Source organism: Sturnus vulgaris, chromosome 31, assembly GCF_052056855.1.
Source record: "Sturnus vulgaris isolate bStuVul1 chromosome 31, bStuVul1.hap1, whole genome shotgun sequence".
NCBI lineage: Eukaryota > Metazoa > Chordata > Aves > Passeriformes > Sturnidae > Sturnus > Sturnus vulgaris.
This window is the reverse complement of record NC_142273.1, coordinates 3,790,070-3,805,138: the sequence shown is the minus strand read 5'-3', so window position 1 is coordinate 3,805,138 and position 15,069 is coordinate 3,790,070. Positions and strand designations below refer to the sequence as shown.

Below are 15,069 nucleotides of genomic sequence, written 5' to 3'. Positions count from 1 at the left end.
GTGCAGGGGGTCTCGGCCGGGGGGCGATGGGGCCGGGTTTGGGGCGCACCCGCAGGGCGGGGCCGTTCCCGGGGAGGTGCCGGAGCCGCCGGGCCGGGTGCGGGACCGGGCGCGGGGAGGGGCGGGCGGAGGACGCGGCCCCGGAGCGGCGGCGGCTCCCGGGGGTCCCGCAGCGAGAGAGAGGGGGCCGGGGAGGGGGCTGGGGTCCGGAGGGTCCCTCGGCGCGGGGGGCGGGGGTCCCGGCCATGAGGAGGATGTTCTCCTGCTCCAGCTCGCAAGTGAAGGTGAGTCCCGGGAGGGAACGGGGAGCCCGTGGCGGCTGCGACCCCAGCCCCGATCCCAGCCCCGATCCCAGCCCCGACCCCAGCCCCGATCCCAGCCCTGATCCCAGCCCTGATCCCAGCCCCGCCGCCGGCTGCGATCCCGAGACCGGCCCCAATGCCATCCCCGAGGCCGCCTCAGTCCCGACCCCAATCCCGCTCCCATGCCACCCTCGATCCCACCCGCAATTCCACTCCCAGTCCCGGTGCTTGTCCCGATCCTGGCTGCAATCCCTGTCCCAGATCCAATTCCAAGCCCAATCCCGGTCCTGATCCCGGTCCCGATGCCACCTGCAATCCCAGCCCCAATCCCGACCCGATCCAGCGCCCAGCCCTGGTCCCGCTGCAGGTCCCGCAGCCCAAACCTGCTCCCAGTCCCGGTTCCCGTTCCCAGACCCTGTTCCCGGTCCCTGTCCCTGGTCTCAGTTCCAGTCCCCGGTCCCGGTCCCGGTGCCACCCCCGCCCGGTGCCACGCTGGAGCCCTCGCTGGTGGCACTCGCCAAACCAGCCGGGCGGGCACAGGCCGGGACACGCTCCGGCCTCTCCGCCCCTCCCGGCTCCGCGCGGATCCGGGATCCCAAGGAACGGGGAAACTGAGGCACGAGATGCGTGGGAAGAACCACACGGGGGAGGGGTCCTGTCCCGGGGTGGGGGGTCCCGTCCTGGGTTTGGGGTCCTGTCCTGGATTTGGGGTGCCACCCCACCCCCGCAGATGGAGAGCTGGACGCGGCAGGACCAGAAGCTCCTGGACGCGGTGACCCGCGGGGACGTGGCCCGGGTGGCCGCCCTGGCCGCCCGCAAGGCCGCCCGCCCCGCCAAGCTCAACGCCAGGGGACAGTCCGCGTATGTCACCTCCGGGGGGACACGGGGGGGGGTCTCGCTGGGTCCCGGGGGTCGCACGGGAGGGGTCACGGCCACCTCTCGCCCCCCAGGCTCCACCTGGCCGCGGCCGAGGGTCTCACCGAGTGCCTGATGCTGCTGCTGGAGCACGGGGCCCCCGTTAACGAGACGAACGATGACGGTGGGTGGGGACACCTGGGCACACCTTGGGGACATCTTGGGCACACCCAGCAAGGTCCCTGTGTCACCTCTGGAGGAGCCCAGACCTGCACCCCAAGGCAGGGACCCCCCGGAGCACCCTGAGGGTGTCCCCAAGGTGGGGGTGTCCCCTGGGGGTGTCTCCAACGCCCGTCCGGTCCCCACAGGCAGCACTGCCCTGCACCTGGCCACCATCGCCTGCCAGCCCCAGTGCGTGAAGGTGCTGCTGCAGGTACGGGATGGGAACGGAACGGGAACGGGGAAAAGAACGGGATGGGAACGGGAACGGGAACCGAAACCGGAACCGGATGGGATAGAGCTGGGGGTGAAAACAGGGATGAAGATCAGGATGGAGATAGGGATAAGGATGGGGATGCAGAGGAGGATGAGGATGGAGGTGGGGATGAGGATAAGAATGGGGACAAGGACAGGGATGAGGGTGGGAACAGGGCTGGGATGGGGGGGGTCAGTGCCGTTCCCATCCCGGGGGTCCCTCCCCGCTGTCCCCCCAGCACGGAGCCAACGAGCGCCGCGTGGACGGGCAGAACCGGACACCCCTGCACTGGGCCGGTGAGCGGGGGGACACGGGGACACCCCGGGGATCACGGGGGACACCAGAGGTCCCCCAGAGCCCCTGCAGTGACACCGCACCCCCCTCGCAGCCTCCTCGGGCTGCGCCTCCAGCGTCCTCCTGCTCTGCGACCACGAGGCCCCGCTGGATGTCCCCGACGCTGTGAGTGGGGACAGGGGGACAGCAGGGGGTGGCGGGGGACAGGAAGGGTTGGTGGTCACCCCACGTGTCCCCCCAGCACGGCCGGACCCCCCTGATGCTGGCGGCGCGGGGGAACCACGCTGCGGTTTGTGCGCAGCTCCTGCGGCGCGGGGCCGAGCCCGGGCTGGCCGACAGGGACGGCAGGTGGGTGACACGGGACACTGGGGACACCGCGCTGTCCCCAAGGGTGTCACCGCTGCGGGGGAGGGATGGGGGTCACCCGTGTCACTGTGTCACGGTGCCATCTCGCCCGTGTGCCACCACCTGACATTGTTCGCTGTCCCCTTGTGTCCCCGTGTCCCTCCGTGTCACCTCCCCGGCTCAGGACGGCGCTGGAGCTGGCGCTGGATCACGGCAGCCTGGAAGTGGCCGAGCTGCTGCAGGGCCACAAGAGGGACAAGGACACCGGGAATGTCACCGGGAAGGCTCCGAGCTGGGCTCTCCGGAAAGTCCCGCACTGCGGGAGGAGAGGTGAGACCTCCTGGAACTCCCCCCAAAAAAATGAAAAAATGGAGGAAGTGGGAAAAAATGGGGGAAATTGGGAAAAATTGGGAAAACTGGATTGTATTTTTCCCTCCAGCAGAGAATGGTGCTGGACAGGTGGGAATCCAGGGCGAGGAGGAGGAGGAGCAGCGGGACGGACGCGCTGCCCGGCGGCTGCGGGAGGAGCTGGCGAGGAAGACTCTGGAATGCCGGCGGCTGGAGGAAGCTGCCGAGGGCATTCGGCGGCGGCTGCGGGAGCTCGTGCGGCTCCTGCCGGGACGGGATGAGGGTGAGGAGGAGGATGAGGATGAGGATGATGGCGCCTGCCTGGAGCTCCTGGCCCGGCGCGTGGCAGAGCTGAGGAAGAGGACGAAGGATGAAGAGTGGGAAGGAGGACGCGGCAGCGCCGAGGCTCCAGCGCTGATCCCGTTCCTGGCCTGGCTGGGAGACGAGTGCTCCAAAATGCGGGAAGCGAAGGCCGGCGCCTTCTCCCGGAGCCGGGAGCTGCGCCGGGAAGCGGAGGATTCCCTCCGGGACGAGGCCGTGGGCCGGGACGCGGCCGCCTGGGAGCAGCTGGCGGCGGGGCTGGAGCAGGCGCTGTACCAGCAGGACCAGATCCACGCCAGGATGCTGCAGGGATCCCAAATCCTCCTGGAAAAGCTCCGTGGGAAGCCGGCGGCAGCGTGCCGGTGCGCGGTGAACGGCACGGATCCGGCTCCGAGCGGGAAGAGCCGGGAGGAGATCCCGAGGGAGCGCGGGACGATGGAGAAGGAGCTGCTGGAGCTGCGGGAGGGCAACGGGAAGCTCCTGGTGGAGCTGGCACGGCTGGGCCGGGAGCGGGAGCGGCTGCAGCAGGAGCTGCGGGAGCTGCGGGATGCCGGGACGCGGGACGAGGCGTGGCGGCTGCGCCGGGAGCTGCGGGCGCTGCGGGACGGGGTGGGAGCGCGGGTGCGGGAGGCGGGGGGAGACGCCGGGACCGCGATTCTCCGGGACCTGCACCGGCGGCTGGACGCGCTGGTGCGGTCCCAACACGAGGCCCTGCAGCTCATCACCGAGATGGAGGGAGAGGAGGGGGAAAGCCCCGGGAGCGGCGGGGAGGGCGGGATACCGGGAGAACCGGGAGCGGCGGAGGGTGCCGGCACCGCCGATATCCCAGCGGAGCCGCCGGGGTCGGAGCTGCAGCGCTGGCGGGAGGCGGCGGCGGCGGCGGAGGAGAGGGCGGCCGGGAGGGAGCGGGAGCTGCGGGAGCTGCGGGACACGGCGGAGGGGCTGGAGCGCAGCCTGGCAGCGCTGCGGAAACGGGCGGCTGGGTTGGAGCGCGCCTGCCGGGACAAGGACGGGAAGGTGAGGGACGGGCCGGGAACGGGATCATCCCAGCACCGCTCCCATTCCCGTCATCATTCTCCTCCCATCCTTGTTCCCATTGCCGACCCCTTCCCATCTTTCTCTTCCTCCCATATCCATCTCCATGTCCTTCCCATCTCCATCCCCTTGCCAGTCCTCTTTCCATCATCATCATCATCATCCCTTTCCCATCGCTGTTCCCATCATCCCTGTCCCCTTCCCATCCCTATCCCCATCCTGTTCCATCTCCCAGCCCCGTCTGGGGGGACCTGGGGAGGGTGAGGGGGGAACTGAGGGGAACTTTGGGGGCTGACAGGGACCCAGGGGGCTCTGGGGGGTGCTGGGAGCAACCAACCCCCGACTAATCCCCCAAATCTTTCCCCGACTTTCCCCACTCACAGCTGAAGCAGCTGCTGGCGGAGACGGAGAAACTCTCGGCCGAGGTTTTGGGGCTGCGGGGCCGGAGCGCCCGGCTCCAGCTGCAGCTGGAGGTGGGGACAGCACCCGGTGTCCAGCGTGTCACTCTCTGTAACCTCCTGCCACTCTGGGTCACCCAGTGTCACCCTGTGCCCTCATCCTGCCTGTCCCGCTCCCCAGGTCCAGCAGAAGCAGCACCGGGACACCTTGGCCGTGTACCGGAGCCACCTTCTCCAGGCTGCCCAGGTGGGGGTCCCTGGCCCTGCCCGGGGTCTCTGGGGGGGCGGGGGCACAGTTTTGGGTGCCGGGCAGTCAGGTGGGATCCCGGGAAAAGCCGCACTCCCTCTTCCGCAGGGATTCATGGACGAGGGCGTGCACGCCGCGCTGCTGCGGATCCTGCGGGCCGAGGCGGGAGCGGGGCCGTGGCATTAAACCGGGAAACTGCGACCTGTGTCCCGTTCCGTGTCCCCAACAGCTCGGGGAAGGGGCTCCATTCCCCTGGAATCCACCAGAAACCACGGAAACCCCCAGCCCGTTCCTGGGGTCTCCATGTCCCTACTCCAACACGGACTCGGATCCCACGGGATGTGTTTTTTTAATTTATTCCCGGTTCTCCCGGCCGGGCCCCGCCCGCCACCGCCCCAGCGCGAATTTGGTGCCGGTGCTGACGCGCTCCAGGTCGGGGCCGTGGGCCGGGGCCCGGCGCAGGAGGATCCCGGTGGGAATTTGGGAGTTCCGGAAGCCGTCAGCGCTCAGTTCCATGATCCTGGGACAGGGAATGGGGTCAGGGATGGGGCCGGGGAGGCTGGGAAGCCCCAGGCGCTCTCCAGCCTCGTGTCGCTGTCCCCACGGTGTCAGGAGCGGCTCACCCCACGGTGGCCGGCAGCTCTCCGGGAAATGATCCCGGTCCCGGTCCCGGTCCCGGTCCCGGTCCCTCGGCTCCATCCTCGGTGGCAGCGATGGCCTCCAGGACCAGCGGCTCCAGCCAGGCCACAGCGCTGACCTCACACGGGCTCGGACACAGCCGGGCCTGGGCATGGACCCCCCGTGGAGGGAGAGACCCCCCGAGGGGGGACCCCAACCTCGATAGGGACCCCCACCCTTGGAGGGACCTTGAGAGAGACCCCCACCCTCAGAGGGACCCCCATTCAGAGCGGGGCTGCAACACCAAGAGGGACCCCCCCACCCACGAAGGGACCCCCCACCCATGACGGGACCCCTCGGAGGTGTCCTCACCTGCAGGCGCTGGCGGGGCTCGGCCGAGCGCAGCCCCAGGTAGGTGACGATGTGGTGGCAGCGTGGTGGCCCCCAGCTCAGCGCGGGGGGGAACAGGGACTGCGGGGGAGCAGCGGTGACTCGGGGGGCAGGGCGGACACCTGGGGGTGTCACCCCCTGCCCAGCCCCGCCTGTGGGGGGGTCGTTACCTCCCAGAGGCCGAGCAGGTGCCACGAGAAGGTCCCGGGCTCCAGGTGCAGCCCCGTCTCCTCGGCCAGCTCCCGCAGCCCTGCGGCCACCAGCTGAGGGTTCGGGGTGTCAGGGGTCACCTGTGTCCCCGCACTCACCTGGGCACCCCCTGCCCTCCCCACGATGTCACCTCACCTCTTCTCCTGGCTCCAAGTGCCCACCTGTGTGGGGGGGACAGGGGTCAGGGCACCCCAAAACACCTGTCCCCACCCCAGAGCTCCTCTCGCTCACCTGGTGGCACCCAAACGTTGGGGAAGTGGCGCAGGGTGGTGGCCCGGCGGGTCAGCAGGACGTGGCCACAGGCGGCCTCCAGCAGCACGGCCACCGCTGCGGCCACCCCTGCGTGTCCCCCCCGGCCACCCGGCGTGGCCCCTCCCAGCTTGGCGGGGCAGAAGGGGGGTCTCTGCGGGGACAGGGGACATCAGGGGTGCGAAGGCTCCCTGAGGGGACCCGGTGGCCCCCGCGGGGACACAAGGACTGGTGGCCCCGCGCACCTTGAGGACTGTGACGGCGGAGCCGGGGAAGGGGACATCGGAGATGAGGAAGTGACCGCTCTGCAGCCCGCAGCTCACCCTGGCCACGTCCGTGTGCGCCGGGCAGAACACGCCGGTGACACTCTGCGGGGACACGGCTGTCACCGCACCGCGACGGCCACGGGGACACCTCGGCCGCTGTCACCGCGACGCTGCAGCGGCCACTCCCCCTCCCTTGCGCTGTCCCCCTCCATTGCCGCCATAGTCCCCAGAGCCCCCAGGTCGCCCCCCGGTCGCCCCCGGACCTGCCCGAACGCCGCCGCCCCCCCCGGCCCCGCGCGCCGCACGTGCACGAGCACGCGCGCGCCCGCCATGACGGGGGCGGAGCCTTCCCGGATGGGCGGGGCCTCCCGGAGGGGCGGGGCCTCAGCCGAGCCGGCGACCGCGCCCCCTGCAGGGCCACCGGGAACGGCCTCGCCCTGGGGCGGGCACCGCGGACCGGCGACAGTTCTGTGTCCCCCGTGTCCTGTCTGTGTCCCCCATGTCCTGTGTCGTCTGTGTGTCCATGTCCTGGTGTCCCCCGTGTCCTGTGTGTGCCCCCCCCGTGTGTCCTGTGCGTGTCCTTTGTGTTGTCGTGTCCTGTATGTCCCGCATGTCCATGTCCTGTCTGTGTCCCCGTGTGTCCTGTGCGCTCTGTGTGTCCATGTCCTGTGTGTCCCCCGTGTCCCCATGTGTCCTGTGCGTGTCCATGTCCTCCGTGTTCCCCCGCTGGGGACACTGCCACCTGCCGCGGGCGTGGCCACCCCTCAGGGACACGATCAACGCTCGGGGGACATCGCTGTGTCCCCAGGGCTGCCACCACCCGTCCCCGGCAGGCGCCATTCCTGGCGATGCCAGCAGGTGTCACCCGTGCCCGCCCCCTCGGGACCCCCCGGCACCCACCGAGTCTGGGGGGTGTCCCCAGCGCCCTCCACCCCTGACGTGTCCCCAGGGTCCCCTCTGCGCCCCCAACCAGCCGGTGACACTCGGGGACCGGAGCCTGAGCGCGACACGAGGGCAGCTCAGTGCGCCCAGTATGTCCCAGTAACTCCCAGTAGCTCTCGATCGCCACTTGGGCGAGCAAGTGGCCACGCGATGGTGCAGGTGTCAGGTCCTCACTTTGGGGGCAGAGAGGGTCCCCACCCTGGGGACAGAGGAGGACACGCGGGTGGCCGCCACACCGCACACGCGACAATGCCGACAATCGCACGCGGGAGCGCGCACCGGCAAGGGGAAGAGGGGGGGGGTGTCACAGCCGTGCCCGCGCACACGCGCGTGCAAAACTCCCCCCCCTCCCACCCCCCCATCCCTCGGCAGTTAATGAGGATCATCTCATTAACGGGGATTAACGCCTATCTATAGGGTGGCGGCGGGGGGAGTCCCGCGGCGGGGGCCGGGCAGTCCCGCGGGGGTCCCCGGTCCCGCCCCCGGCCCCGCTCCGGCCGGTGCCCGGTCCCGGCCCGTTCCGGGGCGGAGCCGCTCGGGACCGAGCGGGGAGCGGAGCCGGTACCGAGCGCGAGGGGTCGGGAGGGGCGGGGGTTGGGGGATGTTGGGGCAGCGGGTGGGGAGTGCTGGGGCAGGGCTGGAACGGGGTGGGTTTGGGGTGGGTTTGGGCTGTAGGTTGGGTGTTGTGGGGTGTCGCGGCAGGGGGTGTGTAGGGTGCTCTCCGGGGCCATGGAGTGTTGCGACGGGGTGTTTTTGGGGTGTTTTCGGGGTTTGGGCGGGACGCTGACTGTTGTGAGGGTGTCGTGGGGGTGTTGGAGTGTTGGGGGGTACCTGGGGTGCTGTGAGAGCCGTGTCGGGGTGTAGGTGGGGTGTTTTGGGGTGCTGGGGCGGTGCAGGTGGGTGCACTCCCATGCTGGGGGAAGTGTCCCAGCACTGCTGGCAGCGGCTCCTGGAGCACTGGGAGCACTGGGAGCACTGGGAGCACTGGGAGCACTGGGAGCACTGGGACAGGAACATTAGAGCGGGGACACTACGGACACCGCGAGGGGGTACTGGGGACCACTGAGAGAAGTGGGGACACTGGGAGCCCTGTCCCCTCACTGTCCCCACTCCGCCCCCCCCCCATCCCCGCGCCTCAGTTTCCCCCCGCTCGCAGCCCGGGGCGGGGCGGGGGGGTCGCTCTCAGCCCCACCCGCGATGCCGGGGGTCCCGCTGCCCTTCGTCCTCCTCCTCCTCCTCCTCCTCCTCGCCGGGGCGCCCGCCCAGTCCTTCCCGCGGGACCTGGTGGCTCGCAGCACCGTGGGGCTGGCAGGTGAGCGGGGCTCGGGGGGCGGCCGGGGGCTCGGGGGCTGCCCGGGTGTCACCGTGTCCTCCCCGCTCCGCAGCCACGGCCTCGTACCCGCGATTTGGGGGGCTCCGGGGGGACAACGGCACGGCCCGGCTCGGCCTGGACTTCCAGCGGATGCTGAGGCTCAACGGGACGCTCTTCGTGGCTGCCCGGTGAGCGCGGCCGGGCTCGTGTGTGCCGGGACACGGCAACCCCTGCTCCAGCATCCTCGCTTGTGCAAGGATTTGCACGCTCGCTCTCCCTTGTCACTGCTTGTGACCCCCACTCCCGTTCCTTCCCGTGCGTGACCCCGCAGTTCCCTGTTGTCCCCGTGTCCCCTTGCCCACCTCGTGTCCCCTTGCCCACCCCGATGTCCCCTTGCCCACTCACCGCCTCCCCCCAGGGACCACATCTACGCCTTCGACCTGGGCCAGGACAAGGGGACGCTGTACCCAGAGCGGGTAAGGGGGACGGGAACAGCGACCCTGGGGACAAGGGGGGCACACAGGGGGTGCTCACTCACCCTCTGCCCCCGTCTCACCTGGCAGCACCTCACCTGGGAGACGCAGGACAGGGAGAACTGCGCCATGAGGGGCCGGCGGCAGGTGAGGGGGTGCCGAGGGGTACAGGGGGTGTGGGAGCCGTGTTGAGGACGTGGGGATTTGGGGTGCAGGAGAGTGGGGATTTGGGGTCCAGAAGTGTGGGGATTTGGGGTGCAGAAGTGTGGGGATTTCGGGTGCAGGAGTGTGGGGATTTGGGGTGCAGGAGAGTGGGGATTTGAAGTGCAGGATTTTGGGTGAAGGAGTTTGGAGATTTGGAGTGCTGGAGTGTGGGGATTTGAGGGGGAGGATTTTGGAGATTTGAGGTGCAGGAGTTTGAGGTGCAGGGCTCGAAGGTACAAGGGGCAAGCAGGGTCTCATGAGCAGGTGGTGACGCCAGGGTCCCCCCGTGTCCCCTCCACAGGACGAGTGTCACAACTACATCCGGGTGCTGGTGCCCCGCGACGCCGAGACCCTCCTGGCCTGCGGCACCAACGCCTTCAGCCCCCTGTGCCGCACCTACCAGGTGAGGGTCCCGGAGCTGAGGGGGGCTCGCAGCCTGCTGGGGGTGGGTGGGATGTGCTGGGGGGGTCTCAGCCCCCACAGGGCAGTTCCCAGGTGTGTGATGGGGGGTGTGGAGGTTCTCAGCTACATCCGTGCTGGGGTTGGGGTTGGCACAAGGGGGTGCTGAGTATTGGGGGGGGGTCTCACGGCCTCTGGGTGTGTCCCCCCCCCAGGTGAGCAGCCTGGCACAGCAAGGTGACGAGGTCAGTGGCCAGGCCCGGTGCCCGTTTGACGCCAAGCAAAGCATCGTGGCCCTCTTTGTCGGTGGGTGCCGGGCAGGCAGGGGGACACGGGGGTGGTCGGGGGGGCACAAGGGTGACCCGGTGTGTCCCCCCCGCAGATGGCAGCCTGTACTCGGCCACGGTGGCCGATTTCCAGGCGAGTGATGCCGTGATCTACCGCAGCCTGAGCCCCGGGCAGGCTCCCCTGCGCACCCTCAAATACAGCTCCCGCTGGCTGCAGGGTACCCCAGAGCGGGGGGTCAGGGCTGGGGGGGTCTTTGGGGGTGGGTCGGGGGGTACAGGGGTGTAGGAGGGTGCGGGGTAGGGCTTACAGGTGTGGAGGGATGTGGCGGAGTGGGGCAGGGGGATGTGGGGAGGGGGTCGGGGGGTGCAGGGCTGCAATCTGGGGGTGCAGACCCATGGGGACATAGAGGGGGGCGGGATGCAGGGAGGGGATGAACACAAGGACGTGGGACAAGGACAGGAGGTGGCGGGGGCTGATGATCCCTCCGACCTCCCCTGGCTCCCCCAGAACCCCACTTTGTCCAGGTGCTGCCCTACGGCCCCTATGTCTACTTCTTCTTCAGGGAGGTGTCAGTGGAGCTCAGCGCCCTGGGCAAGGTGGGTGCGGGGACGGGGGGCACAGGGGGAGCACCCATGGGCACCCCACCCTGGAGCCGAGACAGGGGAGACTCCTGAGCCCCTCACCAGGGTGTCAGACCTGTGGGTGCCCCCTGGGTGCTGTCCCCGAGGGTGTGCAGGTGCTGAGCCGCGTTCCTGTGCAGGTGCTGGTGGCCCGCGTGGCCCGGGTGTGCCGCAATGACCGCGGCGGGTCCCCGCGGGTGCTGGAGCGGCGCTGGACGTCCTTCCTGAAGGTGCGGCTGCAGTGCTCCGTCCCGGGCGACACCGTCTTCTACTTCGATGTCCTGGAGGCCGTGACACCCCCCCAGACCCTGCACGGGCGCCCCGCTGTCCTCGCCCTCTTTGGCACCCAACCCAACAGGCAGGGACATGGGGACAGGGTGATGGGGACATGAGGGACTCACACGGGGACACAGAGGGACAGTACACAGGGAAACAGAGGACGGGGACACACTTGGGACACGGAGGGGCCCCGGTCAAACCAAGGCCACTCTGTCCCCTCCCCTCTGCTGTCACCGCAGCATCCCGGGCTCGGCCGTCTGCGCCTTCTACCTGGCAGATGTGGAGCGATCGTTCGAGGGTCCCTTCGCCGAGCTCCGCGGGGCCACCTGGGCCCCGGTGCCAGAGGACAGGGTCCCTCAGCCCAGGTAAGGGTCCCTCAGCCCAGGTACCCCCCCCCTCCACACCGGGACACCCCCGGGTGCCGCAGACACCGCGTCCCCACACCGGCTGTGCCGCAGGCCGGGCTGCTGTGCCGGGATGGGACCTGCTGCCGGTGTTGTCACCTCTGGGGACTTCCCTGACGAGACGCTGGTGTTCGCCAAGGAGCACCCGCTGCTGCACGGCGCCGTGAGCCCCGCGGGCGGGCGGCCTCTCTTCACCCGCACCGGCACCAGGTGCGGGGACGGGGACAGGGTGGCCTCGGGGATGGGATGGCCTCGGGGATGGGGTGGCCTCGGGGATGGGGTGGCCTTGGGGATGGGGTGGCCTTGGGGACAAGGAATAGCTCACGTGAGTAGGCTCAGGGTGTGCAAGGGCTGAGGGTGCTGCAGGGTGGGGACGGTCCTGGTCCAAGGCTCTTGTGAAGGTGTGTGTGGGGCCACGGGAGGGTGCAGGAAGCCCCCCGTGCACAGCCCAGCCCCAGCCCGGTGTGCGAGGCCGTGTCCTGCTGCAGGCTGACCCAGCTGGCCGTGGACACGGGAGCGGGGCCCCGAGGGAACCACACCGTGCTGTTCCTGGGGGCCGAGGATGGGCGGGTGCTGAAGGTCCTGGCAGCTGCACAGAGCCCTGAGGCCACCCAGCCCCCCGGGGGCACCCCGGCCCCGGGGGACACCCGAGGGCTGGGGGACAGCAGGGACAGCAGTGCCAAGGCACTGCTGCTGGAGGACATCAGCCTCTACGACCCCGGGCGGTGAGAGCCAGGCATGGGGTGCCCAGGGCTGGGCTCTGGGGGGTCTCGGGGGGATTACGGATGCAAGAGGGGGCTGGGGGGTTTGTGGGGGCCATGGGTACTGGGAGTGCTGTGGGCACTGAGGGGTTGGGGGTGCTTGGGGGGCCTGGGGGTGCTGACCCTTGGTGCTGGGGGGGGTTTGGGGGTGCCGGGGAGGGCTGTGCTGACCCCGGGTGCTGTGGGGATTTGGGGATGCTGACCCTGGGTGCTGTGGGGGTTTGGGGGTGCTGACCCTGGGTGTTCTGGGGGTTTGCAGGTGCCGCAGCCCGCGGGGGGCCGGGGTCCCCAGCCGGGTGCTGGGGCTGGAGCTGCACCTGCCGGGCCGGGAGCTGCTCGTGGCCTTCGCTGGGTGCCTGCTGAGGCTGCCCCTGAGCCGCTGCACACGCCACAGCTCCTGCCGAGGGTGAGCGGGGTGTGGGGGCTCGGGGGGTGAGGGAATGGGGGTGCAAGGGAACGAGAGGGTACAAGGGAATGGGGATGTGCAAAGGAATGGGGATATGCAAAGGAATGGGGATGTGCAAGGTCATGGAGGTGTCCGAGGGCACGGCAGGGGACAGGGGCACACACGGGCACAGGGACAGGGATGGCAGCTGTGTCCCCGTGTCCCTGCAGGAGCTGCCTGGCTGCCCGGGACCCCTATTGTGTCTGGCTGCCCTCCAGGGGCTGCGTCCCCTTTTCCGAGGACCTTCCGTGAGTGTCCCTCCCATCCCGACCTCCTGGGGCCCTGCCCCGTGAGGGGACATGCTGGGGACACGGGGTGATGTCCCCTCTGTGTCCCAGGACTGGCTTCCAGCAGGACGTGGAGGGATCCCTCGGGATCAGTGGGACCTGCCAAGGTGAATTGGGGGAACGTGGGGGACACTGGGAACGTGGGAATATTTGGGGATTTCTGCAGACGTGAAGTCATGGGGGGATGCAGGTGGTACCACGGTGACATTGGGGTGGCTCTGGCACACGTGGGTGATGCCAGAGGATGGGGAGGACGTGGAGGGGACATGGCGGGGACATGGCAGGGCCTGGCTCGACCCCGCTCTGCTCTCACAGGAACTGAAAGGGACAGTGACGAGGACGGGGACCTGGCCAGCGGTCAGTGACATTGCCTGAGTACCCTGGGGAGGGACCCTGGGGACCAGGGGGGTGTCCCAGGGGTGGGAGAGAGACCCCAGGGTTTGGGGAGGAGGGCAGCAAAGACTGGGGAGGGACTGTGGAGTCAGGAAGGCCCCAGAGACAAGTCAGAGACCCCCAGGGACAGGAGAGGGACCCCAGGGGTGGGATAAAGATCCCAAGGGTGGAAGAGGGACCCCAGGGAAGGAGAAGGACCCTGGGGTGGGGGGACCCCAGGAACAGGAGAGGGATGAGAGGGGACCATGGGGACAAGGGGGGACCCCAGGGACGGGAAGGAGACCCCAGGGACGGGAGGACTCTGGGAGGGAGAACCCCAGGAGTGCGAGTGGGACTGGGGGGTCTCTGGGGGGACACCAGACCTGCTGCTGGCCCCACACTGACGGGAGGTCCCACAGGGGTTCGGCACCCCGGGCCGGCGCCCGAAGCCACGGTGCCGGTGCCGGTGCTCGTGGGCTGCGTGCTGGGCGCCTTCGCCCTGGGTGCCCTGGCCACCGGGCTGGTGGCCACGTGCTGCCAGCGCCCCGCCGTGCCCAAGGCGCCCCCGGAGCCACCGTGCGCCCCACGGAGCCCAGCCCAGCCTCCTGTCCCCCGCCTGTACCCCGTGCTGCCGCCCCAGCCCCAGCCCGAGCCCGAGCCCCCCGCGCCGCCCCCAGCCCGGGCACCCCGGCACCGGGAGCCCCGGCGTGGCCACACGGCCCCCCCGGAGCCCCCGGAGCCCCCCGGGCCGGGTCCCCCGGGCCAGGCGGGCAGGGAGGAGGTTCTGCAGCGGCTTCAGGGGGGCTCGGGGTGGCCCGGGACCCCCCCGGGCAACGGCTCCTTCGCCAACCGGGTTCTGCCGCGCTCCGCTGGCCCCGGGCCCCCGTTGGGCCCCCACGACCGGGCCCCGGTGCGGGTGGACGTGCCCCCCGACAGCCCCCCGTGCCCGCGGCGGCCGCTGGCACAGAGCCGCTCGCTGGGGGGGATCCCCGTGAGCCCCCCCGGGCCAGCCCGGGGCCTGACCCGCATGCACTCGCTGGGGACACCGGGGGGCTCGGCCTGGGGACCCCGGCCCGGGGCCCTGGAGCGCTCCCTGTCCCTGAAACCCCCCCTGCTCCCCAAGCCGCTGCTGCTGCCCGCGGCCCCGGGGCGGCCCTGAGAGCCTTTGGGGACAGCCCGACTGCGGCTGGGACACCCCGAGCTGTCACCTTCCCCTGCCCGGGGTCCCCCCGGGCCAGCTCTCTGTGGAGCCGTGAGGGTCCCTGTGTCACCAGGACAGCCCCCAGCAGGGTGAGGGGTTCCCTGTGTCTCCCCGGAGGTGACAGGGATCCCCGTGTCCCCACACTGCAGTGACAAGGTCTCCATGTCTGCCATCCCCTTGGTTTTGCTTTTTTTTTTCTTTTTTTTTTTTTTTTTTTTTTTTTTTTATTCTTTCTAATTTATTTTCTGTTCGGGGGGGGGGGATGTGAGTTGCTGTCACCCCCTTGGGGACACCCGTAAGGGGGACACAGGGCCCAGCCCATCCTACTGTGTAGGAGCAGGGCTGGGCCAGGGCACTGCAACAGTGGCGCAGGATTTTAATAAAAAACAGAGAACAAAAAAATGAGCGTCAGTGTTGAAATTTCTGCATTCCACAGCATTTTCTTGGTAAAAAAGGGGGGGGGGAAAGCCCTTGTGTTCTTGTCCCAGAATTCAAGAATCTGTCCCCGAGTTCCTCAGTGATCAAAACAATGAAAGTCCAGATTAATCAAATAATTAATTAGCCCCAAGGGTGGGATGGGGTGAAGGGAGGGTTCCCCACGCTCAGCCCCACTGCCCAGCTCTGAGATCTGAGGACAGAGTTGGGGTTTCCGTGGCCTCCTCTGCTCATCCCAGCTGGATTAGCACTGATCTGGGATAACGGAAACTGCTCGGAGCTGGCTACTGCCAA

General features: G+C 69.4%; 3 protein-coding genes across 3 annotated transcripts; 2 read left to right on the top strand and 1 right to left on the bottom strand.

The window, feature by feature from the left end:
• The first annotated feature begins 245 nt into the window (after nucleotides 1-245).
• Nucleotides 246-5,030, top strand: ANKRD35 (ankyrin repeat domain 35). The gene is made up of 12 exons (XM_088154691.1): nucleotides 246-284; nucleotides 1,033-1,163; nucleotides 1,253-1,341; nucleotides 1,526-1,590; nucleotides 1,871-1,928; nucleotides 2,021-2,091; nucleotides 2,168-2,274; nucleotides 2,456-2,601; nucleotides 2,711-3,957; nucleotides 4,359-4,448; nucleotides 4,555-4,620; nucleotides 4,729-5,030. The coding sequence occupies exons 1-12, from the start codon at nucleotides 246-248 to the stop codon at nucleotides 4,804-4,806; spliced, it is 2,187 nt and encodes a 728-aa protein (XP_088010817.1). The 3' UTR covers nucleotides 4,807-5,030.
• On the bottom strand, nucleotides 4,961-6,703 carry NUDT17 (nudix hydrolase 17). The gene is made up of 8 exons (XM_088154692.1): nucleotides 6,617-6,703; nucleotides 6,333-6,455; nucleotides 6,070-6,241; nucleotides 5,974-5,999; nucleotides 5,799-5,891; nucleotides 5,611-5,709; nucleotides 5,244-5,404; nucleotides 4,961-5,140 (listed from the first exon to the last, which is right to left on the bottom strand). The coding sequence occupies exons 1-8, from the start codon at nucleotides 6,683-6,685 to the stop codon at nucleotides 4,975-4,977; spliced, it is 909 nt and encodes a 302-aa protein (XP_088010818.1). The 5' UTR covers nucleotides 6,686-6,703; the 3' UTR covers nucleotides 4,961-4,974.
• Nucleotides 6,704-7,969: 1,266 nt separating this feature from the next.
• SEMA6C (semaphorin 6C) lies at nucleotides 7,970-14,736 on the top strand. Its single transcript, XM_088154690.1, has 17 exons — nucleotides 7,970-8,607; nucleotides 8,681-8,795; nucleotides 9,026-9,083; nucleotides 9,171-9,227; nucleotides 9,586-9,687; nucleotides 9,899-9,989; nucleotides 10,066-10,188; nucleotides 10,479-10,567; nucleotides 10,732-10,949; nucleotides 11,110-11,235; nucleotides 11,329-11,484; nucleotides 11,763-11,999; nucleotides 12,295-12,441; nucleotides 12,651-12,728; nucleotides 12,819-12,874; nucleotides 13,083-13,124; nucleotides 13,559-14,736. The coding sequence occupies exons 1-17, from the start codon at nucleotides 8,493-8,495 to the stop codon at nucleotides 14,296-14,298; spliced, it is 2,550 nt and encodes an 849-aa protein (XP_088010816.1). The 5' UTR covers nucleotides 7,970-8,492; the 3' UTR covers nucleotides 14,299-14,736.
• The last annotated feature ends 333 nt before the right edge of the window (nucleotides 14,737-15,069 follow it).